The sequence below is a fragment of the Staurois parvus genome, unplaced genomic scaffold, assembly GCF_062004578.1.
Source record: "Staurois parvus isolate SC_StPar_1 unplaced genomic scaffold, SC_StPar_1.0 ptg002731l, whole genome shotgun sequence".
NCBI lineage: Eukaryota > Metazoa > Chordata > Amphibia > Anura > Ranidae > Staurois > Staurois parvus.
The window spans coordinates 1-26,754 of NW_028320527.1; the positions used below are offsets into that span (position 1 = coordinate 1).

Genomic DNA, 26,754 nt, shown 5'->3' on the forward strand with positions numbered 1-26,754 from the left:
CACATCCATGAACGGGTCCCAGTTCAGCGCCCCGGAAGCGTTCTGGAAGTAAGTGTGTGATCTGTGTGTCGGGGGGGAGATTTGGATCCGCGCGTCGCGGGGGGGGATCCGTGTATTGCGGGGGGGAGGTTGGGATCCGTGTGTCGTGGGGGGCGGAGGTTGGGATCCGTGTGTCGTGAGGGGGGGGGGGGGAGGTTGGGATCCGTGTGTCGTGGGGGGGGAGGTTGGGATCCGTGTGTCGTGAGGGGGGGGGAGGTTGGGATCCGTGTGTCGTGGGGGGGGGAGGGAGGATGGGATCCGTGTGTCGGGGGGGGTTGGGATCCGTGTGTCGTGGGGGGGGAGGGAGGATGGGATCCGTGTGTCGGGGGGGGTTGGGATCCGTGTGTCGGCGGGGTGGGGGGGAGGTTGGGATCCGTGTGTCGGGGGGTTGGGATCCGTGTGTCGTGGGGGGGGGGGAGGTTGGGATCAGTGTGTCGGGGGGGGGGAGGTTGGGATCCGTGTGTCGTGGGGGGGGGAGGTTGGGATCCGTGTGTCGGGGGGGAGGTTGGGATCTTTGTGTCGGGGGGGGGGGGGAGTTTGGGATCCTTGTATCGGGGGGGGGAGGTTGGGATCCATGTGTCGTGGGGGGAGGAGGTTGGGATCCGTGTGTCGTGGGGGGGGGGAGGTTGGGATCCGTGTGTTGTGGGGGGGGGGAGGTTGGGATCCGTGTGTCGTGGGGGGGGGGGGTTGGGATCTGTGTGTCTGTGGGGGGGGAGATTGGGATCCGTGTGTCTGTGGGGGGGGTTGGGATCTGTGTGTCTGTGGGAGGGGGTTGGGATCCGTGTGTCGGGGGGGGGGTTGGGATCCGTGTGTCGGGGGGGGGGGAGATTGGGATCTGTGTGTCTGTGGGGGGGGGGAGGTTGGGATCCGTCTGTGGGGGGAGGTTGGGATCCGTGTGTCGGGGGGGGGAGGTTGGGATCCGTGTGTCGGGGGGGGGGTTGGGATCCGTGTGTCGGGGGGGGAGATTGGGATCTGTGTGTCTGTGGGGGGGGGAGGTTGGGATCCGTGTGTCGGGGGGGGGGTTGGGATCCGTGTGTCAGGGGGGAGGTTGGGATCCGTGTGTCGTGGGGGGGGGGGGAAATTGGGATCTGTGTGGGGGGGGGGGGTTGGGATCCGTGTGTCGGGGGGGGTTGGGATCCGTGTGTCGGGGGGGGGGAGGTTGGGATCCGTGTGTCGGGGGGGGGAGGTTGGCAGTATCTCCATGCTCACCGTGGTGTGTACCCCTCTTCTCTCTGGCGCCCCCTGTCATTGCAGTGAGGAGGTGCTGGGAGTGGTGCACAGTTCTGGTCTCAGTGACCCGGGTCCTGTGAGGTGGCAGCTCGCCCTGTGCCTGCTCGCTGCCTGGATCATCATCTTCCTCTGCATGCTGAAGGGGATCCGCAGCTCCGGGAAGGTGAGAGCTCCGCCTGTCATCCCTATCCCTCCTCTTCACCGATCCCACCCCATCCCTATCCCTCCTCTTCACCGATCCCACCCCATCCCTCCTCTTCACCGATCCCACCCCATCCCTATCCCTCTTCTTCACCGATCCCACCCCATCCCTATCCCTCCTCTTCACCGATCCCACCCCTATCCCTCCTCTTCACCGACCCCACCCCATCCCTCCTCTTCACCGATCCCACCCCATCCCTATCCCTCCTCTTCACCGATCCCACCCCTATCCCTCCTCTTCACCGATCCCTCCTCTTCACCGATCCCACCCCATCCCTATCCCTCCTCTTCACCGATCCCACCCCTATCCTTCCTCTTCACCGATCCCACCCTATCCCTCCTCTTCACCGACCCCACCCCATCCCTCCTCTTCACCGACCCCACCCCATCCCTCCTCTTCACCGATCCCACCCCTATCCCTATCCCTCCTCTTGACCGATCCCACCCCATCCCTATCCCTCCTCTTCACCTACACCGATCCCACCCCATCCCTATCCCTCCTCTTCATGTATACAATCCTCCCTTTTCTCTATGAATCTCAATGGTTTGTACATTGCTCCCCTCCCCCATTGTCTCCACAGATAGTATATTTCACCGCCACCTTCCCGTATGTTGTCCTGGTTGTGCTCATCATCCGTGGGGCCACCTTGGAGGGATCTATAGATGGCGTGCGATTCTACCTGACCGCTGACTGGAGGAGACTGCAGAGTGCTCAGGTATCACCCGCTGGGGGGGGGGGGGAGGAGGTCTCCTCTAGGATCCTCCATGGCTCTATGGACCTCCTCTGTACATTCCATCCAACAACTACCCCACCGACCAATCCAATGTAATGCTGAGCCTCCTCCTGTGCCGAATGGATGGACGCCAGATCATGGCCAGACCACATGACCATCCTCTCATCTATGGATGGACGCCAGATCATGGCCAGACCACATGACCATCCTCATCTATGGATGGGCGCCAGATCATGGCCAGACCACATGACCATCCTCATCTATGGATGGACGCCAGATCATGGCCAGACCACATGACCATCCTCTCATCTATGGATGGACGCCAGATCATGGCCAGACCACATGACCATCCTCTCATCTATGGATGGACGCCAGATCATGGCCAGACCACATGACCATCCTCTCATCTATGGATGGACGCCAGATCATGGCCAGACCACATGACCATCCTCTTCTATGGATGGACACCAGATCATGGCCAGACCACATGACCATCCTCATCTATGGATGGACGCCAGATCATTGCCAGACCACATGACCATCCTCATCTATGGATGAACGCCAGACCACATGACCATCCTCATCTATGGATGGACGCCAGATCATGGCCAGACCACATGACCATCCTCATCTATGGATGGATGCCAGATCATGGCCAGACCACATGACCATCCTCTCATCTATGGATGGACGCCAGATCATGGCCAGACCACATGACCATCCTCTCATCTATGGATGGACGCCAGATCATGGCCAGACCACATGACCATCCTCTCATCTATGGATGGATGCCAGATCATGGCCAGACCACATGACCATCCTCATCTATGGATGAACGCCAGACCACATGACCATCCTCATCTATGGATGGACGCCAGATCATGGCCAGACCACATGACCATCCTCTCATCTATGGATGGACGCCAGATCATGGCCAGACCACATGACCATCCTCTCATCTATGGATGGACGCCAGATCATGGCCAGACCACATGACCATCCTCTCATCTATGGATGGACGCCAGATCATGGCCAGACCACATGACCATCCTCTCATCTATGGATGGACGCCAGATCATGGCCAGACCACATGACCATCCTCTTCTATGGATGGACGCCAGATCATGGCCAGACCACATGACCATCCTCTTCTATGGATGGACGCCAGATCATGGCCAGACCACATGACCATCCTCTTCTATGGATGGACACCAGATCATGGCCAGACCACATGACCATCCTCATCTATGGATGGATACCAGATCATGGCCAGACCACATGACCATCCTCTCATCTATGGATGGACGCCAGATAATGGCCAGACCACATGACCATCCTCATCTATGGATGGACACCAGATCATGGCCAGACCACATGACCATCCTCATCTATGGATGGACGCCAGACCACATGACCATCCTCATCTATGGATGGACGCCAGATCATGGCCAGACCACATGACCATCCTCATCTATGGATGGACGCCAGATCATGGCCAGACCACATGACCATCCTCATCTATGGATGGACGCCAGATCATGGCCAGACCACATGACCATCCTCATCTATGGATGGACGCCAGATCATGGCCAGACCACATGACCATCCTCTCATCTATGGATGGGCGCCAGATCATGGCCAGACCACATGACCATCCTCTCATCTATGGATGGGCACCAGATCATGGCCAGACCACATGACCATCCTCTCATCTATGGATGGACGCCAGATCATGGCCAGACCACATGACCATCCTCTTCTATGGATGGACGCCAGATCATGGCCAGACCACATGACCATCCTCTTCTATGGATGGACGCCAGATCATGGCCAGACCACATGACCATCCTCTTCTATGGATGGACGCCAGATCATGGCCAGACCACATGACCATCCTCTTCTATGGATGGACACCAGATCATGGCCAGACCACATGACCATCCTCATCTATGGATGGACGCCAGACCACATGACCATCCTCATCTATGGATGGACGCCAGATCATGGCCAGACCACATGACCATTCTCATCTATGGATGGACGCCAGATCATGGCCAGACCACATGACCATCCTCATCTATGGATGGACGCCAGATCATGGCCAGACCACATGACCATCCTCATCTATGGATGGACGCCAGATCATGGCCAGACCACATGACCATCCTTTCATCTATGGATGGACGCCAGATCATGGCCAGACCACATGACCATCCTCTCATCTATGGATGGACGCCAGATCATGGCCAGACCACATGACCATCCTCTTCTATGGATGGGCGCCAGATCATGGCCAGACCACATGACCATCCTCTTCTATGGATGGACGCCAGATCATGGCCAGACCACATGACCATCCTCTTCTATGGATGGACGCCAGATCATGGCAAGACCACATGACCATCCTCTCATCTATGGAAACCTCCAGTTTAATCCATGGATCCCAAACCAAGAACACGCCGAAAAATAGTCATCCCGTATGTAGATGGAGGGTCATTGGAGAGAATACGCTGAGTAATAGTTATCCCGTATATAGATGGAAGGTCAGAGGAGGGAAGAAGAACACGCCGAGTAATAGTCATCCCGTATGTAGATGGAGGGTCAGAGGGGAGAAGAAGAACACGCCAAGTAATAGTTATCCCGTATGTAGATGGAAGGTCAGAGGGGAGAAGAACACGTCGAGTAATAGAGTCTTCACATATGTGGATGGAGGGTCAGAGGGGAGAAGAAGAACACGCCAAGTAATAGTTATCCCGTATGTAGATGGAAGGTCAGACGTTAGAAGAAGACCACACCTTGTAATAGTCATCCCGTATGTAGATGGAAGGTCAGAGGGGAGAAGAAGAACACGCCAAGTAATAGTTATCCCGTATGTAGATGGAAGGTCAGAGGGGAGAAGAACACGTCGAGTAATAGAGTCTTCACATATGTAGATGGAAGGTCAGAGGGGAGAAGAAGAACACGCCAAGTAATAGTTATCCCGTATGTAGATGGAAGGTCAGACGGGAGAAGAAGCCCACACCTAGTAATAGTCATCCCGTATGTAGATGGAAGGTCAGAGGGGAGAAGAAGAACACGCCGAGTAATAGTTATCCCGTATGTAGATGGAGGGTCAGAGGGGAGAAGAAGAACACGCTGAGTAATAGTTATCCCGTATGTAGATGGAGGGTCAGAGGGGAGAAGAAGCCCACACCTAGTAATAGTCATCCCATATGTAGATGGAAGGTCAGAGGGGAGAAGAAGAACACGCCGAGTAATAGTTATCCCGTATGTAGATGGAGGGTCAGAGGGGAGAAGAAGAACACGTCAAGTAATGGTCATCCTGTATGTAGATGGAAGGTCAGACGGGAGAAGAAGCCCACACCTAGTAATAGTCATCCCATATGTAGATGGAAGGTCAGAGGGGAGAAGAAGAACACGTCAAGTAATGGTCATCCTGTATGTAGATGGAAGGTCAGAGGGGAGAAGAAGCCCACACCTAGTAATAGTCATCCCGTATGTAGATGGAAGGTCAGAGGGGAGGAGAAGAACATGCCGAGTAATAGTCATCCCGTATGTAGATGGGGGTCATGGGGGAAGTATGTATGCTCGGTGTACTCGGACCCCTCAGTCATGTCTATCCTCTCCAGGTGTGGAACGATGCCGCCTCTCAGATCTTCTACTCTCTGGGGATCGGTTTTGGTGGTCTCCTCTCCATGGCTTCCTACAACAAGTTTGACAACAATGTGATCAGGTGAGTGCTGCACCCCCCTCTGCCCGGCACCATGGCCTGAGCAGGATTTCCTTTGTAGGGATGAATTCTGATTGGCTGATTCCAGCACTGCATGAGGCAGGATAAGGTGGTGGTGAACCCTGGGCTACACTCTGGGATCGGGGGGCGGGGCATTGGCCGTAGCAGTAGAGGGCCACGAGTTCTCAGCATGAAATTTACCAGCAGAGCATCCTAGTGGATGATGCGGGGTCATCCGGGATGCGGGGTGTAATCACTACCCGGTGTTTACCAGAGCTCCTGATGGTGGAGATGGGCTTTGCTGCGTGTTAGAACGAGGTTGTGGTCCTCAGGATCTTCCCACCAGGAGGGGAGCAAGTTGGGGTCCAGTAGCAGATATCAAGCAGAAGTGTAGTCAGTAAACAAACCAAAGGTCGGGGAGGAGCGGTAGATGGATGGGATCAGGAGGAAATGTAGTCCAGGAACAAGCCAAAGGTCGGGAAGGAGCGGTAGATGGATGGGATTGGGAGGAAATGTAGACCAGGAACAAGCCAAAGGTCGGTGAGGAGCAGTAGATGGATGGGATCGGGAGGAAATGTAGTCGAGGAACTAGCTGAAGGTCGGTAAGGGGTAGTAGATGGATGGGATCGGGAGTAGATTGGCCTGTTCCGTGACTACATTTCCTCCTGATCCCAACCATCTACAGCTCTTTACTGACCTTTGGCTTGTTCCTCTCAACTATATTTCCTCCTGATCCCATCCATCTACCACTCCTTACCGACCTTTTGGCTTGTTCCTCAATTACATTTCCTCCTGATCCCACCCATCTACCACTCCTCACCGACCTTTGCTTGTTCCTCATCTACATTTCCTCCTGATCCCATCCATCTACCACTCCTCACCGACCTTTGCTTGTTCCTCATCTACATTTTCTCCTGATCCCATCCATCTACTGCTCTTTGGGGGGATCAGGAAATGTAGTCCAGGAACAAGCCAAAAGTCAGTGAGGAGCGGTAGATGGATGGGACCAGGAGGAAATGTAGTCTGGGGACAAGCCAAAGGTCGGTGAGGAGCGGTAGATGGATGGGATCAGGAGGAAATGTAGTCTGGGGACAAGCCAAAGGTCGGTGAGGAGCGGTAGATGGATGGGATCAGGAGGAAATGTAGTCCAGGAACAAGCCAAAAGTCAGTGAGGAGCGGTAGATGGATGGGATCAGGAGGAAATGTAGTCTGGGGACAAGCCAAAGGTCGGTGAGGAGCGGTAGATGGATGGGATCGGGAGGAAATGTAGTCCAGGAACAAGCCAAAGGTCGGGGAGGAGCGGTAGATGGATGGGATCGGGAGGAAATGTAGTCGGGGGACAAGCCAAAGGTCGGGGAGGAGCGGTAGATGGATGGGATCGGGAGGAAATGTAGTCGGGGGACAAGCCAAAGGTCGGGGAGGAGCGGTAGATGGATGGGATCGGGAGGAAATGTAGTCGGGGGACAAGCCAAAGGCCGGTGAGGAGCGGTAGATGGATGGGATCAGGAGGAAATGTAGTCCAGGGACAAGCCAAAGGTCGGGAAGGAGCGGTAGATGGATGGGATCGGGAGGAAATGTAGTCCAGGGACAAGCCAAAGGTCGGGAAGGAGCGGTAGATGGATGGGATCGGGAGGAAATGTAGTCCAGGGACAAGCCAAAGGTCGGGGAGGAGCGGAAGATGGATGAGATCAGGTGATTGGCTGACCTCACCCATTACAGCCAGTCAGGTGTTTGCTATCACTGCATATAAATATTGTCTTCTCGGATGGGATTGGTTGATGTGGGAGGAGCAGAGAGGCTCCTCCCGTCTGGGAGGTGTGTTGTGGCTCATCGATGGTCTGTCTGTCTCTCAGGGACACGCTGGTTATTGCCATTGGAAACTGCTGCACCAGCTTCTTTGCCGGATTCGCCATTTTCTCCATCCTGGGTCACATGGCCTGGAAGAAGCGAGTGCCGGTTGGGGAAGTTGCCGATTCCGGTGAGTTCACAAGAACGTCTGGTAGATGCCATCAAGAATGTCTGGTAGATGCCATCAAGAATGTCTGGTAGATGCCATTCCAGGAAATACACTGGCCAACTCTTCTGTATTGTGCCATCATTATACCCGAAAATGTCATCTACCCCCAACCGCAGACCAATCCACACCATCGTAATCCCCCAACCTCAGACTAATCCCTGGACACCATCCTAATCCCCCAACCTCAGACTACTCCCTGGACACCATCCTAATCCCCCAACCTCAGACTACTCCCTGGACACCATCCTAATCCCCCAACCTCAGACTACTCCCTGGACACCATCCTAATCCCCCAACCTCAGACTACTTCCTGGACACCATCCTTATCCCCCAACCTCAGACTACTTCCTGGACACCATCCTTATCCCCCAACCTCAGACTAATCCCTAGACACCATCCTTATCCCCCAACCTCAGACTAATCCCTAGACACCATCCTAATCCCCCAACCTCAGACTAATCCCTGGACACCATCCTAATCCCTCAACCTCAGACTAATCCATGACCACCAGCATAATCCCTAAATCCTGAACCCAGTCCCTGTACACCATCCTATTCCCCAAACCTCAGACTAATCTCTGGACACCATCCTCATCCAACCTCAGAATAATCCACAAACACCCAGTGTAATCGCTAATTCCTGAACCTCAACCCAGTCCCTGGACACCATCCTTATCCCCCAACCTCAGACTAATCTCTGGACACAATCCTAATCCCCCAACCTCAGACTAATCCCTGGACACAATCCTAATCCCCCTACCTCAGACTAATCCCTAGACACCATCCTTATCCCCCAACCTCAGACTAATCCCTGGACACCATCCTAATCCCCCAACCTCAGACTAATCCCTGGACACCATCCTAATCCCTCAACCTCAGACTAATCCATGACCACCAGCATAATCCCTAAATCCTGAACCCAGTCCCTGTACACCATCCTATTCCCCAAACCTCAGACTAATCTCTGGACACCATCCTCATCCAACCTCAGAATAATCCACAAACACCCAGTGTAATCGCTAATTCCTGAACCTCAACCCAGTCCCTGGACACCATCCTTATCCCCCAACCTCAGACTAATCTCTGGACACAATCCTAATCCCCCAACCTCAGACTAATCCCTGGACACAATCCTAATCCCCCTACCTCAGACTAATCCCTGGACACCATCCTTATCCCCCAACCTCAGACTAATCCCTGGACACCATCCTTATCTCCCAACCTCAGACTAATCCCTGGACACCATCCTTATCCCCCAACCTCAGACTAATCCCTGGACACAATCCTTATCCCCCAACCTCAGACTAATCCCTGGACACAATCCTAGTCCCCCAACCTCAGACTAATCCCTGGACACAATCCTAGTCCCCCAACCTCAGACTAATCCCTGGACACCATCCTTATCCCCCAACCTCAGACTAATCCCTGGACACCATCCTTATCCCCCAACCTCAGACTAATCCCTGGACACCATCCTAATCCCCCTACCTCAGACTAATCCCTGGACACCATCCTTATCCCCCAACCTCAGACTAATCCCTGGACACCATCCTTATCCCCCAACCTCAGACTAATCCCTGGACACCATCCTTATCCCCCAACCTCAGACTAATCCCTGGACACAATCCTAGTCCCCCAACCTCAGACTAATCCCTGGACACCATCCTAGTCCCCCAACCTCAGACTAATCCCTGGACACCATCCTTATCCCCCAACCTCAGACTAATCCCTGGACACCATCCTAGTCCCCCAACCTCAGACTAATCTCTGGACACAATCCTAATCCCCCAACCTCAGACTAATCTCTGGACACCATCCTAGTCCCCCAACCTCAGACTAATCCCTGGACACAATCCTAATCCCCCAACCTCAGACTAATCTCTGGACACCATCCTAGTCCCCCAACCTCAGACTAATCCCTGGACACCATCCTTATCCCCCAACCTCAGACTAATCCCTGGACACCATCCTAATCCCCCAACCTCAGACTAAACCCTGGACACCATCCTTATCCCCCAACCTCAGACTAATCCCTGGACACCATCCTTATCCCCCAACCTCAGACTAATCCCTGGACACCATCCTTATCCCCCAACCTCAGACTAATCCCTGGACACCATCCTAATCCCTCAACCTCAGACTAATCCATGACCACCAGCATAATCCCTAAATCCTGAACCCAGTCCCTGTACACCATCCTATTCCCCAAACCTCAGACTAATCTCTGGACACCATCCTCATCCAACCTCAGAATAATCCACAAACACCCAGTGTAATCGCTAATTCCTGAACCTCAACCCAGTCCCTGGACACCATCCTTATCCCCCAACCTCAGACTAATCTCTGGACACAATCCTAATCCCCCAACCTCAGACTAATCCCTGGACACCATCCTAATCCCCCTACCTCAGACTAATCCCTGGACACAATCCTTATCCCCCAACCTCAGACTAATCCCTGGACACAATCCTAGTCCCCCAACCTCAGACTAATCCCTGGACACAATCCTAGTCCCCCAACCTCAGACTAATCCCTGGACACCATCCTTATCCCCCAACCTCAGACTAATCCCTGGACACCATCCTTATCCCCCAACCTCAGACTAATCCCTAGACACCATCCTTATCCCCCAACCTCAGACTAATCCCTGGACACCATCCTAATCCCCCAACCTCAGACTAATCTCTGGACACAATCCTAATCCCCCAACCTCAGACTAATCCCTGGACACAATCCTAATCCCCCTACCTCAGACTAATCCCTGGACACCATCCTTATCCCCCAACCTCAGACTAATCCCTGGACACCATCCTTATCTCCCAACCTCAGACTAATCCCTGGACACCATCCTTATCCCCCAACCTCAGACTAATCCCTGGACACAATCCTTATCCCCCAACCTCAGACTAATCCCTGGACACAATCCTAGTCCCCCAACCTCAGACTAATCCCTGGACACAATCCTAGTCCCCCAACCTCAGACTAATCCCTGGACACCATCCTTATCCCCCAACCTCAGACTAATCCCTGGACACCATCCTTATCCCCCAACCTCAGACTAATCCCTGGACACCATCCTAATCCCCCTACCTCAGACTAATCCCTGGACACCATCCTTATCTCCCAACCTCAGACTAATCCCTGGACACCATCCTTATCCCCCAACCTCAGACTAATCCCTGGACACAATCCTTATCCCCCAACCTCAGACTAATCCCTGGACACAATCCTAGTCCCCCAACCTCAGACTAATCTCTGGACACAATCCTAATCCCCCAACCTCAGACTAATCCCTGGACACAATCCTAATCCCCCTACCTCAGACTAATCCCTAGACACCATCCTTATCCCCCAACCTCAGACTAATCCCTGGACACCATCCTAATCCCCCAACCTCAGACTAATCCCTGGACACCATCCTAATCCCTCAACCTCAGACTAATCCATGACCACCAGCATAATCCCTAAATCCTGAACCCAGTCCCTGTACACCATCCTATTCCCCAAACCTCAGACTAATCTCTGGACACCATCCTCATCCAACCTCAGAATAATCCACAAACACCCAGTGTAATCGCTAATTCCTGAACCTCAACCCAGTCCCTGGACACCATCCTTATCCCCCAACCTCAGACTAATCTCTGGACACAATCCTAATCCCCCAACCTCAGACTAATCCCTGGACACAATCCTAATCCCCCTACCTCAGACTAATCCCTGGACACCATCCTTATCCCCCAACCTCAGACTAATCCCTGGACACCATCCTTATCTCCCAACCTCAGACTAATCCCTGGACACCATCCTTATCCCCCAACCTCAGACTAATCCCTGGACACAATCCTTATCCCCCAACCTCAGACTAATCCCTGGACACAATCCTAGTCCCCCAACCTCAGACTAATCCCTGGACACAATCCTAGTCCCCCAACCTCAGACTAATCCCTGGACACCATCCTTATCCCCCAACCTCAGACTAATCCCTGGACACCATCCTTATCCCCCAACCTCAGACTAATCCCTGGACACCATCCTAATCCCCCTACCTCAGACTAATCCCTGGACACCATCCTTATCCCCCAACCTCAGACTAATCCCTGGACACCATCCTTATCCCCCAACCTCAGACTAATCCCTGGACACCATCCTTATCCCCCAACCTCAGACTAATCCCTGGACACAATCCTAGTCCCCCAACCTCAGACTAATCCCTGGACACCATCCTTATCCCCCAACCTCAGACTAATCCCTGGACACCATCCTAATCCCTCAACCTCAGACTAATCCCTGGACACAATCCTAATCCCCCAACCTCAGACTAATCTCTGGACACCATCCTAGTCCCCCAACCTCAGACTAATCCCTGGACACCATCCTTATCCCCCAACCTCAGACTAATCCCTGGACACCATCCTAATCCCCCAACCTCAGACTAAACCCTGGACACCATCCTTATCCCCCAACCTCAGACTAATCCCTGGACACCATCCTTATCCCCCAACCTCAGACTAATCCCTGGACACCATCCTTATCCCCCAACCTCAGACTAATCCCTGGACACCATCCTAATCCCCTCAACCTCAGACTAATCCATGACCACCAGCATAATCCCTAAATCCTGAACCCAGTCCCTGTACACCATCCTATTCCCCAAACCTCAGACTAATCTCTGGACACCATCCTTATCCCCCAACCTCAGACTAATCCCTGGACACCATCCTTATCCCCCAACCTCAGACTAATCCCTGGACACCATCCTAATCCCCCTACCTCAGACTAATCCCTGGACACCATCCTTATCCCCCAACCTCAGACTAATCCCTGGACACCATCCTTATCCCCCAACCTCAGACTAATCCCTGGACACCATCCTTATCCCCCAACCTCAGACTAATCCCTGGACACAATCCTAGTCCCCCAACCTCAGACTAATCCCTGGACACCATCCTTATCCCCCAACCTCAGACTAATCCCTGGACACCATCCTAATCCCTCAACCTCAGACTAATCCCTGGACACAATCCTAATCCCCCAACCTCAGACTAATCTCTGGACACCATCCTAGTCCCCCAACCTCAGACTAATCCCTGGACACCATCCTTATCCCCCAACCTCAGACTAATCCCTGGACACCATCCTAATCCCCCAACCTCAGACTAAACCCTGGACACCATCCTTATCCCCCAACCTCAGACTAATCCCTGGACACCATCCTTATCCCCCAACCTCAGACTAATCCCTGGACACCATCCTTATCCCCCAACCTCAGACTAATCCCTGGACACCATCCTAATCCCTCAACCTCAGACTAATCCATGACCACCAGCATAATCCCTAAATCCTGAACCCAGTCCCTGTACACCATCCTATTCCCCAAACCTCAGACTAATCTCTGGACACCATCCTCATCCAACCTCAGAATAATCCACAAACACCCAGTGTAATCGCTAATTCCTGAACCTCAACCCAGTCCCTGGACACCATCCTTATCCCCCAACCTCAGACTAATCTCTGGACACAATCCTAATCCCCCAACCTCAGACTAATCCCTGGACACCATCCTAATCCCCCTACCTCAGACTAATCCCTAGACACCATCCTTATCCCCCAACCTCAGACTAATCCCTGGACACCATCCTAATCCCCCAACCTCAGACTAATCTCTGGACACAATCCTAATCCCCCAACCTCAGACTAATCCCTGGACACAATCCTAATCCCCCTACCTCAGACTAATCCCTGGACACAATCCTTATCCCCCAACCTCAGACTAATCCCTGGACACCATCCTTATCTCCCAACCTCAGACTAATCCCTGGACACCATCCTTATCCCCCAACCTCAGACTAATCCCTGGACACAATCCTTATCCCCCAACCTCAGACTAATCCCTGGACACAATCCTAGTCCCCCAACCTCAGACTAATCCCTGGACACAATCCTAGTCCCCCAACCTCAGACTAATCCCTGGACACCATCCTTATCCCCCAACCTCAGACTAATCCCTGGACACCATCCTTATCCCCCAACCTCAGACTAATCCCTGGACACCATCCTAATCCCCCTACCTCAGACTAATCCCTGGACACCATCCTTATCCCCCAACCTCAGACTAATCCCTGGACACCATCCTTATCCCCCAACCTCAGACTAATCCCTGGACACAATCCTAGTCCCCCAACCTCAGACTAATCCCTGGACACCATCCTAGTCCCCCAACCTCAGACTAATCCCTGGACACCATCCTTATCCCCCAACCTCAGACTAATCCCTGGACACCATCCTAATCCCTCAACCTCAGACTAATCCCTGGACACAATCCTAATCCCCCAACCTCAGACTAATCTCTGGACACCATCCTAGTCCCCCAACCTCAGACTAATCCCTGGACACCATCCTTATCCCCCAACCTCAGACTAATCCCTGGACACCATCCTAATCCCCCAACCTCAGACTAAACCCTGGACACCATCCTTATCCCCCAACCTCAGACTAATCCCTGGACACCATCCTTATCCCCCAACCTCAGACTAATCCCTGGACACCATCCTAATCCCCCAACCTCAGACTAATCCCTGGACACCATCCTAATCCCTCAACCTCAGACTAATCCATGACCACCAGCATAATCCCTAAATCCTGAACCCAGTCCCTGTACACCATCCTATTCCCCAAACCTCAGACTAATCTCTGGACACCATCCTCATCCAACCTCAGAATAATCCACAAACACCCAGTGTAATCGCTAATTCCTGAACCTCAACCCAGTCCCTGGACACCATCCTTATCCCCCAACCTCAGACTAATCTCTGGACACAATCCTAATCCCCCAACCTCAGACTAATCCCTGGACACAATCCTAATCCCCCTACCTCAGACTAATCCCTAGACACCATCCTTATCCCCCAACCTCAGACTAATCCCTGGACACCATCCTAATCCCCCAACCTCAGACTAATCCCTGGACACCATCCTAATCCCTCAACCTCAGACTAATCCATGACCACCAGCATAATCCCTAAATCCTGAACCCAGTCCCTGTACACCATCCTATTCCCCAAACCTCAGACTAATCTCTGGACACCATCCTCATCCAACCTCAGAATAATCCACAAACACCCAGTGTAATCGCTAATTCCTGAACCTCAACCCAGTCCCTGGACACCATCCTTATCCCCCAACCTCAGACTAATCTCTGGACACAATCCTAATCCCCCAACCTCAGACTAATCCCTGGACACAATCCTAATCCCCCTACCTCAGACTAATCCCTGGACACCATCCTTATCCCCCAACCTCAGACTAATCCCTGGACACCATCCTTATCCCCCAACCTCAGACTAATCCCTGGACACCATCCTTATCCCCCAACCTCAGACTAATCCCTGGACACCATCCTTATCCCCCAACCTCAGACTAATCCCTGGACACAATCCTTATCCCCCAACCTCAGATTAATCCCTGGACACAATCCTAGTCCCCCAACCTCAGACTAATCCCTGGACACAATCCTAGTCCCCCAACCTCAGACTAATCCCTGGACACCATCCTTATCCACCAACCTCAGACTAATCCCTGGACACCATCCTTATCCCCCAACCTCAGACTAATCCCTGGACACCATCCTAATCCCCCTACCTCAGACTAATCCCTGGACACCATCCTTATCCCCCAACCTCAGACTAATCCCTGGACACCATCCTTATCCCCCAACCTCAGACTAATCCCTGGACACAATCCTAGTCCCCCAACCTCAGACTAATCCCTGGACACCATCCTAGTCCCCCAACCTCAGACTAATCCCTGGACACCATCCTTATCCCCCAACCTCAGACTAATCCCTGGACACCATCCTAATCCCTCAACCTCAGACTAATCCCTGGACACAATCCTAATCCCCCAACCTCAGACTAATCTCTGGACACCATCCTAGTCCCCCAACCTCAGACTAATCCCTGGACACCATCCTTATCCCCCAACCTCAGACTAATCCCTGGACACCATCCTAATCCCCCAACCTCAGACTAAACCCTGGACACCATCCTTATCCCCTAACCTCAGACTAATCCCTGGACACCATCCTAATCCCCCTACCTCAGACTAATCCCTGGACACCATCCTTATCCCCCAACCTCAGACTAATCCCTGGACACCATCCTTATCCCCCAACCTCAGACTAATCCCTGGACACAATCCTAGTCCCCCAACCTCAGACTAATCCCTGGACACCATCCTAGTCCCCCAACCTCAGACTAATCCCTGGACACCATCCTTATCCCCCAACCTCAGACTAATCCCTGGACACCATCCTAATCCCTCAACCTCAGACTAATCCCTGGACACAATCCTAATCCCCCAACCTCAGACTAATCTCTGGACACCATCCTAATCCCCCAACCTCAGACTAAACCCTGGACACCATCCTTATCCCCCAACCTCAGACTAATCCCTGGACACCATCCTTATCCCCCAACCTCAGACTAATCCCTGGACACCATCCTTATTTCCCAACCTCAGACTAATCCCTGGACACCATCCTTATCCCCCAACCTCAGACTAATCCCTGGACACAATCCTAATCCCCCAACCTCAGACTAATCCCTGGACACAATCCTAGTCCCCCAACCTCAGACTAATCCCTGGACACCATCCTTATCCCCCAACCTCAGACTAATCCCTGGACACCATCCTTATCTCCCAACCTCAGACTAATCCCTGGACACAATCCTAATCCCCCAACCTCAGACTAATCCCTGGACACAATCCTTATCCCCCAACCTCAGACTAATCCCTGGACACAATCCTTATCCCCCAACCTCAGACTAATCCCTGGACACCATCCTAATCCCCCAACCTCAGACTAATCCCTGGACACAATCCTAGTCCCCCAACCTCAGACTAATCCCTGGACACCATCCTAGTCCCCCAACCTCAGACTAATCCCTGGACACCATCCTTATCTCCCAACCTCAGACTAATCCCTGGACACAATCCTAATCCCCCTACCTCAGACTAATCCCTGGACACCATCCTTATCCCCCAACCTCAGACTAATCCCTGGACACCATCCTAATCCCCCAACCTCAGACTAATCCCTGGACACCATCCTAATCCCCCTACCTCAGACTAATCCCTGGACACCATCCTTATCCCCCAACCTCAGACTAATCCCTGGACACCATCCTTATCCCCCAACCTCAGACTAATCCCTGGACACAATCCTTATCCCCCAACCTCAGACTAATCCCTGGACACAATCCTAATCCCCCAACCTCAGACTAATCCCTGGACACCATCCTAATCCCCCTACCTCAGACTAATCCCTGGACACCATCCTAATCCCCCAACCTCAGACTAATCCCTGGACACAATCCTAATCCCCCAACCTCAGACTAATCCCTGGACACCATCCTTATCCCCCAACCTCAGACTAATCCCTGGACACCATCCTAATCCCCCAACCTCAGACTAAACCCTGGACACCATCCTAATCCCCCTACCTCAGACTAATCCCTGGACACAATCCTAATCCCCCAACCTCAGACTAATCCCTGGACACCATCCTTATCCCCCAACCTCAGACTAATCCCTGGACACAATCCTAATCCCCCAACCTCAGACTAATCCCTGGACACCATCCTTATCCCCCAACCTCAGACTAATCCCTGGACACAATCCTAATCCCCCAACCTCAGACTAATCCCTAGACACCATCCTTATCCCCCAACCTCAGACTAATCCCTGGACACCATCCTAATCCCCCAACCTCAGACTAAACCCTGGACACCATCCTTATCCCCCAACCTCAGACTAATCCCTGGACACCATCCTAATCCCCCAACCTCAGACTAAACCCTGGACACCATCCTTATCCCCCAACCTCAGATTAATCCCTGGACACAATCCTAATCCCCCAACCTCAGACTAATCCCTGGACACAATCCTAATCCCCCAACCTCAGACTAATCCCTGGACACCATCCTTATCTCCCAACCTCAGACTAATCCCTGGACACAATCCTAATCCCCCTACCTCAGACTAATCCCTGGACACAATCCTAATCCCCCAACCTCAGACTAATCCCTGGACACCATCCTTATCCCCCAACCTCAGACTAATCCCTGGACACCATCCTAATCCCCCAACCTCAGACTAAACCCTGGACACCATCCTAATCCCCCTACCTCAGACTAATCCCTGGACACAATCCTAATCCCCCAACCTCAGACTAATCCCTGGACACCATCCTTATCCCCCAACCTCAGACTAATCCCTGGACACAATCCTAATCCCCCAACCTCAGACTAATCCCTGGACACCATCCTAATCCCTCAACCTCAGACTAATCCCTGGACACAATCCTAATCCCCCAACCTCAGACTAATCTCTGGACACCATCCTAGTCCCCCAACCTCAGACTAATCCCTGGACACCATCCTTATCCCCCAACCTCAGACTAATCCCTGGACACCATCCTAATCCCCCAACCTCAGACTAAACCCTGGACACCATCCTTATCCCCCAACCTCAGACTAATCCCTGGACACCATCCTTATCCCCCAACCTCAGACTAATCCCTGGACACCATCCTAATCCCCCTACCTCAGACTAATCCCTGGACACCATCCTTATCCCCCAACCTCAGACTAATCCCTGGACACCATCCTTATCCCCCAACCTCAGACTAATCCCTGGACACAATCCTAGTCCCCCAACCTCAGACTAATCCCTGGACACCATCCTAGTCCCCCAACCTCAGACTAATCCCTGGACACCATCCTTATCCCCCAACCTCAGACTAATCCCTGGACACCATCCTAATCCCTCAACCTCAGACTAATCCCTGGACACAATCCTAATCCCCCAACCTCAGACTAATCTCTGGACACCATCCTAGTCCCCCAACCTCAGACTAATCCCTGGACACCATCCTTATCCCCCAACCTCAGACTAATCCCTGGACACCATCCTTATTTCCCAACCTCAGACTAATCCCTGGACACCATCCTTATCCCCCAACCTCAGACTAATCCCTGGACACAATCCTAATCCCCCAACCTCAGACTAATCCCTGGACACAATCCTAGTCCCCCAACCTCAGACTAATCCCTGGACACCATCCTTATCCCCCAACCTCAGACTAATCCCTGGACACCATCCTTATCTCCCAACCTCAGACTAATCCCTGGACACAATCCTAATCCCCCAACCTCAGACTAATCCCTGGACACAATCCTTATCCCCCAACCTCAGACTAATCCCTGGACACAATCCTTATCCCCCAACCTCAGACTAATCCCTGGACACCATCCTAATCCCCCAACCTCAGACTAATCCCTGGACACCATCCTAATCCCCCAACCTCAGACTAATCCCTGGACACAATCCTAGTCCCCCAACCTCAGACTAATCCCTGGACACCATCCTAGTCCCCCAACCTCAGACTAATCCCTGGACACCATCCTTATCTCCCAACCTCAGACTAATCCCTGGACACAATCCTAATCCCCCTACCTCAGACTAATCCCTGGACACCATCCTTATCCCCCAACCTCAGACTAATCCCTGGACACCATCCTAATCCCCCAACCTCAGACTAATCCCTGGACACCATCCTAATCCCCCTACCTCAGACTAATCCCTGGACACCATCCTTATCCCCCAACCTCAGACTAATCCCTGGACACCATCCTTATCCCCCAACCTCAGACTAATCCCTGGACACAATCCTTATCCCCCAACCTCAGACTAATCCCTGGACACAATCCTAATCCCCCAACCTCAGACTAATCCCTGGACACCATCCTAATCCCCCTACCTCAGACTAATCCCTGGACACCATCCTAATCCCCCAACCTCAGACTAATCCCTGGACACAATCCTAATCCCCCAACCTCAGACTAATCCCTGGACACCATCCTTATCCCCCAACCTCAGACTAATCCCTGGACACCATCCTAATCCCCCAACCTCAGACTAAACCCTGGACACCATCCTAATCCCCCTACCTCAGACTAATCCCTGGACACAATCCTAATCCCCCAACCTCAGACTAATCCCTGGACACCATCCTTATCCCCCAACCTCAGACTAATCCCTGGACACAATCCTAATCCCCCAACCTCAGACTAATCCCTGGACACCATCCTTATCCCCCAACCTCAGACTAATCCCTGGACACAATCCTAATCCCCCAACCTCAGACTAATCCCTAGACACCATCCTTATCCCCCAACCTCAGACTAATCCCTGGACACCATCCTAATCCCCCAACCTCAGACTAAACCCTGGACACCATCCTTATCCCCCAACCTCAGACTAATCCCTGGACACCATCCTAATCCCCCAACCTCAGACTAAACCCTGGACACCATCCTTATCCCCCAACCTCAGATTAATCCCTGGACACAATCCTAATCCCCCAACCTCAGACTAATCCCTGGACACAATCCTAATCCCCCAACCTCAGACTAATCCCTGGACACCATCCTTATCTCCCAACCTCAGACTAATCCCTGGACACAATCCTAATCCCCCTACCTCAGACTAATCCCTGGACACAATCCTAATCCCCCAACCTCAGACTAATCCCTGGACACCATCCTTATCCCCCAACCTCAGACTAATCCCTGGACACCATCCTAATCCCCCAACCTCAGACTAAACCCTGGACACCATCCTAATCCCCCTACCTCAGACTAATCCCTGGACACAATCCTAATCCCCCAACCTCAGACTAATCCCTGGACACCATCCTTATCCCCCAACCTCAGACTAATCCCTGGACACAATCCTAATCCCCCAACCTCAGACTAATCCCTGGACACCATCCTTATCCCCCAACCTCAGACTAATCCCTGGACACAATCCTAATCCCCCAACCTCAGACTAATCCCTAGACACCATCCTTATCCCCCAACCTCAGACTAATCCCTGGACACCATCCTAATCCCCCAACCTCAGACTAAACCCTGGACACCATCCTAATCCCCCAACCTCAGACTAAACCCTGGACACCATCCTTATCCCCCAACCTCAGATTAATCCCTAGACACCATCCTAATCCCCCTACCTCAGACTAATCCCTGGACACAATCCTAATCCCCCAACCTCAGACTAATCCCTGGACACCATCCTTATCCCCCAACCTCAGACTAATCCCTGGACACAATCCTAATCCCCCAACCTCAGACTAATCCCTGGACACCATCCTTATCTCCCAACCTCAGACTAATCCCTGGACACAATCCTAATCCCCCAACCTCAGACTAATCCCTGGACACCATCCTAATCCCCCAACCTCAGACTAAACCCTGGACACCATCCTAATCCCCCTACCTCAGACTAATCCCTGGACACAATCCTAATCCCCCAACCTCAGACTAATCCCTGGACACCATCCTTATCCCCCAACCTCAGACTAATCCCTGGACACAATCCTAATCCCCCAACCTCAGACTAATCCCTGGACACCATCCTTATCCCCCAACCTCAGACTAATCCCTGGACACAATCCTAATCCCCCAACCTCAGACTAATCCCTGGACACCATCCTTATCTCCCAACCTCAGACTAATCCCTGGACACAATCCTAATCCCCCAACCTCAGACTAATCCCTGGACACCATCCTAATCCCCCAACCTCAGACTAAACCCTGGACACCATCCTAATCCCCCTACCTCAGACTAATCCCTGGACACAATCCTAATCCCCCAACCTCAGACTAATCCCTGGACACCATCCTTATCCCCCAACCTCAGACTAATCCCTGGACACAATCCTAATCCCCCAACCTCAGACTAATCCCTGGACACCATCCTTATCCCCCAACCTCAGACTAATCCCTGGACACCATCCTTATCCCCCAACCTCAGACTAATCCCTGGACACAATCCTAATCCCCCAACCTCAGACTAATCCCTGGACACCATCCTTATCCCCCAACCTCAGACTAATCCCTAGACACCATCCTTATCCCCCAACCTCAGACTAATCCCTGGACATCATCCTAATCCCTAATCCCCAAACCTCAGACTAATTCACGACACCATTCTAATCCCCCAACATCAGACTAATCCAGGAACACCAGCATAATCCCTAATTCCTGAACCTCAACCCAGTCCCTGTACACCATCCTAATCCCCCAACCTCAGACTAATCCCTGGACACCATCCTAATCCTCAAACTTTAGGGATTACACTGGTGTTTGGGGATTATTCTAAGGTTTGAGGATTAGGATGGTGTCCAGGGATTAGTCTGAGGTTGGGGGATTAGGATGGTGTACAGGGACTGGGTTGAGGTTCAGGGATTGGGCTGAATGTCAAGTATCGGGTTGTGGATTAGGAATTACGATGGTGTCCAGGGATTAGTCTGAAATTCAGAAATTAGGGATTACACTGGTGTTTGGGGATTATTCTAATTCCTGAACTTCAGACTAATCCCTGGACACCATCGTAATTCCTAATCCACAACCCGATAGTTGACATTCAGCCCAATCCCTGAACCTCAACCCAATCCCTAAACACCATCATAATCCCGAATCCTCACTCTAACCCGATACTTTACACTCCGCCTAATCCCTGAACCTCAATCCAACTCTTGAACCTCACTCCAATCCCTGAACACCATTGTATCCCTCAACCCAGTCCCTGGCTCTCAATTTAATCCTTGAACCTTAGAATAATCCATGAACACCATCGTGATCCGTAATCCACAACCAGATACTTTATATTCAACCCAATCCCTGAACATCATTGTAATCCCTAGTCTACAACCATCCCTGAACCTCAACCTAATCCCTGAACCTCAGACTAATCCCCGAACACCATCGTAATCTCTAATCCTAAACATAATACTTTACAATCAACCTAATCCCTGGTCCTCAACCTAATCCCTGGCCCTCAGCCTAAATCCTGAAGCTCAACCTAATTAGTGCACCTCAGAATAATCCCCAAACACCATCATAATCCCTCATTTTCAATCTAATATTTTACATTCAAACTAATCCTTGAACCTTAGACTAATCCCTAAATACCATTGTAATCTTTATTATCATCCTTTACATTCAACCTAGTCCCTGATCCTCATCCTAATCCCTGAACTTCAGATTAATCCCCAAACACCATAGTAATCCCTAATCCTCAACCCAATACTTTACATTCAACCTAATCCCTGGTCCTCATCCTAATCCCCGAACCTCAGACCAATCCCCAAGCACCATCATAATCCTTATTCTTCAACCCAATTCCTGGTCCTTCATCCCAATCCCTGGCCCTCTGCCTAATTCCTGAACCTCAACCTATTTAGTGAACCTCAAGCTAATCCCTGAACCTTAGACTAATCCCTAAATACCATTGTAATCCTTATTCCTCTATCTCATCCTTTACATTCAACCTACTCTTTGAACCACAACCTAATCCCTGGTCCTCATCCCTGAACCTCAGTCCAATCCCCGAACCCCATTGTAATCCTTATTCTCCAATCTAGTCCCTGAACCTCCACCTAATCCATAATCCTCAATTTAATCCCTGGTCCTCATCCTAATCCCCGAACCTCGGGCCAGTCCCCAAGCACCATCGTAATCCTTATTCTTCAATCTAATCCCTGGTCCTTCAGCCCAATTCCTGAACCTCAACCTATTTTAGTGAACCTCAAACTAATCCCCAAACTTTAGACCAATCCCCAAACCCCACTGTAATCCTTATTGCCCAACCTAATCCCTGAACCTCATCGTAATCCCTGAACCTCCACCTAATCCCTGAACCTCAGACCAATCCCCAAACCCCAATGTAATCCTTATTCCCCAACCTAATCCCTGAACCTCCACCTAATCCCTGAGCCTCAATCCAATCCCTGAACCCCATTGTAATCCTTATTCCCCAACCTAATCCCGGAACCTCCACCTAATCCCTGAACCTCCACCTAATCCCTGAACCTCAGACCGAACCCCATTGTAATCCCTGAACCTCAGACCAAACCCCGAACCCCATTGTAATCCTTATTCCCCAACCTAATCCCTGAACCTCCACCTAATCCCTGAGCCTCAGTCCAATCCTCGAACCCCATTGTAATCCTTATTCCCCAACCTAATCCCTGAACCTCCACCTAATCCCTGAGCCTCAGTCCAATCCCCGAACCCCATTGTAATCCTTATTCCCCAACCTAATCCCCTGAACCGCCTCCTAATCCCTGAACCTCCACCTAAACCCTGAACCTCCATCTAATCCTTGAACCTTCTCCTAATCCCTGAACCTCAGACCAAACCCCGAACCCCATTGTAATCCTTGAACCTCCACCTAATCCCTGAACCTCATTGTAATCCTTATTCCCCAACCTAATCCCTGAACCTCCACCTAATCCCTGAGCCTCAGTCTAATCCCCGAACCCCACTGTAATCCTTATTCCCCAACCTAATCCCTGAACCTCCACCTAATCCCTGAACCTCCACCTAATCCCTGAACCTCCACCTAATCCCTGAACTTTATCCTATTCCCTGAACCTCATCCTAATCCCTGAACCTCATCCTAATCTTTGAACCCAAGACCAATCCCCAAACCCTGCTGTAATCCTTATTCCCCAACCTAATCCCTGAACCTCCTCCACCTAATCCCTGAACCTCCTCCACCTAATCCCTGAACCTCATCCTAATCCCTGAACCTCATCCTAATCCCTGAACCTCATCCTAATCCCTGAACCTCCACCTAATCCCTGAACCATCTCCTAATCCCTGAACCCCATCCTAATCCCTGAACCGTCTCCTAATCCCTGAACCTCCACCTAATCCCTGAACCTCCACCTAATCCCTGAACCGTCTCCTAATCCCTGAACCCCATCCTAATCCCTGAACCGTCTCCTAATCCCTGAACCCCATCCTAATCCCTGAACCTCCACCTAATCCCTGAACCTCCACCTAATCCCTGAACCGTCTCCTAATCCCTGAACCCCATCCTAATCCCTGAACCATCTCCTAATCCCTGAACCCCATCCTAATCCCTGAACCTCCACCTAATCCCTGAACCTCCACCTAATCCCTGAACCGTCTCCTAATCCCTGAACCCCATCCTAATCCCTGAACCTCCACCTAATCCCTGAACCGTCTCCTAATCCCTGAACCTCATCCTAATCCCTGAACCATCTCCTAATCCCTGAACCCCATCCTAATCCCTGAACCTCAGTTTTGAAGTTAGATTTACCATCCAGCTGTCTGGTAGAAGGTCCGCAGAACTCGAATCCCTCGGCAATCACCGTAATCCGCCTTCCCATTTCCAGATATTATAAATCTGTTCACACGATGGCACCAATGCTTCCCCACCAATCAGAGGCCAGGAGAAGGTCAGATGTCCTCCTGAATATGGAGGTCAGACCTAGGATGGGGTGGTGGTGACACCATAGATGGAAATGACCTACATTGACCCCAATAACCGCCCATTGTCTCCCCGCAGGCCCTGGCTTAGCATTTGTTGCCTACCCAGAAGCCCTTGCTCTTCTTCCTGGCTCGGTCTTCTGGTCCATCTTGTTTTTCTTGATGCTCTTCACGCTGGGAGTGGACACTCTGGTAAGTGGGTTCTCCTGAGGTCGTCCATTACACGTCTCGTTGTACGCACATTTATCTGCGTGTTCCCCATAGGAAGTCTGAAGACAATTCACAGCACAGCAGTAAAATGTCCTGGAAAAGACCTGCCTGAGCTGCACCACCTGCTGGCTGGAAGTGAGAACGATGCCAAAGGTGGACATTATGTCCTATTACCAGAGTGCGAGCCGACCAATCAGGTTGTCCCCTGTATGTTCTATGAGCTGATTGGAGCTGCAGAAAACCTTACTGTATGGAGAATGGACTCGGCTTGGAGTGATTGTGACCCCAACATTTCTCCTGAGCTCCATGAGGGGTTCCATGACCTCTAGGAACACAGGCTGTGTCCCTGCTGAGCACCTACCTGGGACTGGCCTTCTATAGGGCTGGTGTCCCTGCTGAGCACCTACATGGGACTTTCCTTCTATAGGGCTGGTGTCTCTGAGCACCTACCTGGGACTGGCCTTCTATGGGGTTGGTGCCTCTACTGAGCACCTACCTCTGAATGGCCTTCTATGGGGTTGGTGTCTCTACTGAGCACCTACCTGGGACAGGCCTTCTATGGGGTTGGTGTCCCTGCTGAGCACGTACCTGGGACTGGCCTTCTATAGAGCTGGTGTCTCTGAGCACCTACCTGGGACTGGCCTTCTATAGGGCTGGTGTCCCTGCTGAGCACCTACCTGGGACAGGCCTTCTATGAGGTTGGTGTCCCTGCTGAGCACCTACCTGGGACTGGCCTTCTATGGGGTGGGTGTCTCTGCTGAGCACCTACCTGGGACTGGCCTTCTATGGGGTGGGTGTCCCTGCTGAGCACCTACCTGGGACTGGCCTTCTGTGGGGTGGGTGTCCCTGCTGAGCACCTACCTGGGACTGGCCTTCTATATTACCGGTGTCTCTACTGAACACCTACCTGGGACTGGCCTTCTATAGGGTTGATGTCCCTGCTGAGCACCTACCTGCGACTGGTCTATAGGGCTGGTGTCCCTACTGAGCACCCACCTGGGACTGGTCTTCTAGAGGGTTGATATCCCTGCTGAGCACCTACCTGTGACTGGCCTTCTGTGGGGTGGGTGTCCCTACTGAGCACCTACCTGGGAATGGTCTATAGGGCTGGTGTCCCTACTGAGCACCTACCTGGGACTGGCCTTCTATAGGGCTGGTGTCCCTACTGAGCACCTACCTGGTACTGGCCTTCTATAGGGCTGGTGTCTACTGAGCACCTACCTGGGGCATG

The 26,754-nt window shown here is 52.1% G+C and overlaps 1 protein-coding gene across 1 annotated transcript in view; it reads left to right on the forward strand.

Annotated features, from left to right (window-relative positions):
* Positions 1 to 7: 7 nt before the first annotated feature.
* The window catches only part of LOC149429369 (sodium-dependent proline transporter-like), a 48,743-nt gene continuing 21,996 nt past the window's right edge, over positions 8 to 26,754 (forward strand). Inside the window, exons 1-6 of the mRNA XM_089666485.1 lie at positions 8 to 48; positions 1,294 to 1,432; positions 2,052 to 2,186; positions 5,834 to 5,937; positions 7,788 to 7,912; positions 25,393 to 25,505. Coding sequence (XP_089522611.1) covers positions 8 to 48; positions 1,294 to 1,432; positions 2,052 to 2,186; positions 5,834 to 5,937; positions 7,788 to 7,912; positions 25,393 to 25,505 — 657 coding nt within the window. The remainder of the gene's footprint in view (positions 49 to 1,293; positions 1,433 to 2,051; positions 2,187 to 5,833; positions 5,938 to 7,787; positions 7,913 to 25,392; positions 25,506 to 26,754) is intronic.